The sequence below is a fragment of the Otolemur garnettii genome, unplaced genomic scaffold (assembly GCF_000181295.1).
Source record: "Otolemur garnettii isolate 467f Iridium unplaced genomic scaffold, OtoGar3 scaffold00061, whole genome shotgun sequence".
In the NCBI taxonomy this organism is placed as follows: Eukaryota; Metazoa; Chordata; class Mammalia; order Primates; family Galagidae; genus Otolemur; species Otolemur garnettii.
In genome coordinates, this window is record NW_003852456.1 from 2803755 (window position 1) to 2806452 (window position 2698).

The 2698-nt window shown below is 38.2% G+C and overlaps 1 protein-coding gene across 1 annotated transcript in view; it reads left to right on the forward strand.

The window, feature by feature from the left end:
* Positions 1-2451, forward strand: part of CASP3 (caspase 3) — a 20269-nt gene extending 17818 nt beyond the window's left edge. Inside the window, exons 4-7 of the mRNA XM_003792784.3 lie at positions 211-339; positions 626-801; positions 979-1099; positions 2221-2451. Coding sequence (XP_003792832.1) covers positions 211-339; positions 626-801; positions 979-1099; positions 2221-2450 — 656 coding nt within the window. The 3' untranslated portion in view covers position 2451. The remainder of the gene's footprint in view (positions 1-210; positions 340-625; positions 802-978; positions 1100-2220) is intronic.
* Positions 2452-2698: the final 247 nt, after the last annotated feature.

Sequence of the window (2698 nt, forward strand, 5' to 3'; positions counted from 1 at the left end):
TGCCCAACCCACTGAGCCACAGGTGCTGCCCCAATATGAAATGTCTTATAAACTAAGAAGCTAAAAAGAGTTTGTGTCACCATGATCAAAACAATTAGACTTTTCATAGCATTTGAAGGGAAGAACTTACTGTGAATATTTTGAGTTGCTGAAAACTTCATTTCAAAATAGTCTTTCTTCTCAATTAAAATGAATTCTTTCTGTTTCAAGGAATGCCACCTCGGTCAGGCACAGATGTAGATGCAGCAAACCTCAGGGAAACATTCATGAACTTGAAATACGAAGTCAGGAATAAAAATGATCTTACATGTGAAGAAATTGTGGCATTCATGCGCAATGGTAAGAAATAATTACCACTGACCTTCACTGTCCAATTTTATGTTACGGTATAGCTGCATGTCTACATATAATAAGGTTTGAGGACTGTGGAGTTACACTGTACATGATCCTGATCTTACCTACGACAGTGAGAAGTAGAAAAAGGCATTTCTGCCAACTCCCTAAAACGGTCTGAGGTGTGTAGCTCTGATAAGTCATCTATTCTTAATTTCTTCATCCTATCTCCACACAGTGTATCTAAGCTTGTTGAATAAGGTTGGGTTTCTTCTTGCTTTTACTTTCCCAGTTTCTAAAGAAGATCATAGCAAAAGGAGCAGTTTTGTCTGTGTAATTCTGAGCCATGGTGAAGAAGGAATAATTTTTGGGACAAATGGACCTGTTGACCTGAAAAAAATAACAAGTTTCTTCAGAGGGGATTATTGTAGAAGTCTAACTGGAAAACCCAAACTTTTCATTATTCAGGTATATGTGTAATTGAGCAATTTTAGTTACTGAGTATTAATCAGGGATTAATTTACCTAGTTATAAATTATCCAAAGGATTTATTTTTCCTGCCGCAGCTAATGAACTATTGTTACTTTTTCATTCATTTAAACCACCACTTAAAGGCTAAATACATGTTTCTTGTCTGACGTCCAGGCCTGCCGAGGTACAGAACTGGACTGTGGCATTGAGACGGACAGTGGTACTGAGGATGACATGGCGTGTCAGAAAATACCCGTGGAGGCTGACTTCCTGTATGCGTACTCCACAGCACCTGGTAAGAAAGTTACCCGTACGTGTTAAATGAATGACTCTGGGACTAATTGTAGAATGAATGATAAAGAGCACGTTCTAGACACTGTCAAGATTTTGGTATCTGTAAAGAATATTTCAGAGTATGTTAAATCACAGAAAAGTCTCTGGCCAGAGTAGAAGAGACATGTGTTTCTCAGGAATTCTTTGGAAGATAGGAAATAAATATTATAAATATGACTAGCATTAAGAGAGAACAGACAGTAAAAATGACATACGAATATGTTAGTAACCTCTACTCTTTTGTGTTGCACATACATTAAAAATAAACACTTGTAGTTCATACAACTATTTACAGTTAACTCAGCATCAGTGAGCTTAGAAGGTTGAAGTTAAATCTATCTTTAAACAGTGTTATCATTTTTAAATATGCACAATAAGATTTCCTTTATCCTCTGGGCATCTTCCCAGGCAGATGCCTACTTCTAAGTTAAAAGCAATGAGTCTGGGCAGCGCCTGTGGCTCAAAGGAGTAGGGCACTGGCCCCATATGCCGGATGTGGTGGGTTCAAACCCAGCCCCAGCCAAAAAAAAAAAAAAAAACTGCAAAAATAAATAAATAAAAGCAATGAGTCTAACAGCTAATCTGAAAAAAAGTACGATAAATACAGTTTTTCCTGTGGGACTTTTTGAACACTCTGTAACATGTTACACTTCATTCAGATACCCTGTAGACAGGACACTTAAGGCAGTTTACTTCTTGGCTAAGTCACTACTGAAATAAGATGAACTCAGATGGAAACACCGTGCTACTTATCACGTCTTCCTGTTTATCTCTGTTTTTGCATCTTCTGCCTTCTGCATGTTTAAGTTCTTGCCTATTGGAACAGGAGCCCAGAAAGTAAAACTTCCAGTCATTTAATGGTAAAGCGAGTCCACAATTCCCTTCTTTTTTCTGAAAGTGAAGATGTACGCACAGCACACATTTTTCCCCCTACAGCATCATTTCTCCTGAAACTGAAGGTGTAATTTTCTTTTCTTGTGGCCAACAGGACCTATGGTTTTTTAACTTTATGATTACATAATAATCTATAGAGTCAACTAAAGTCCGATGTCCATGGTATTCTGGTTGTATTTTGCCTTGTAGGTTACTATTCCTGGCGAAACTCAAAGGATGGCTCCTGGTTCATCCAGTCGCTTTGCGCCATGCTGAAACTGTACGCTCACAAGCTCGAGTTTATGCACATTCTCACCCGGGTGAACCGAAAGGTGGCAACAGAATTTGAATCCTTTTCCTTTGACTCTACTTTTCATGCAAAGAAACAGATTCCATGTATTGTGTCCATGCTCACAAAAGACCTGTATTTTTATCACTAAACAGACAGTTATTTGGGAGCGTATAGTTGGCATGCCAAGTAAGAAAGCAGTGTGACCGATACTGTATTTCCTCTCAGGGTTAAATCCAGTTTAATACTCCACATGGTACATACCACTTCCACAGCAGTACGACCAGTATGAAGCTACCTCCAACTCCAATTAGGTAGTCACAATTCAATTTGTTTAGGAATAAATAAAAGTGAGTAATGGTTTACTCCTTAGGAGAGGAAATGATTGTAAATGTACAG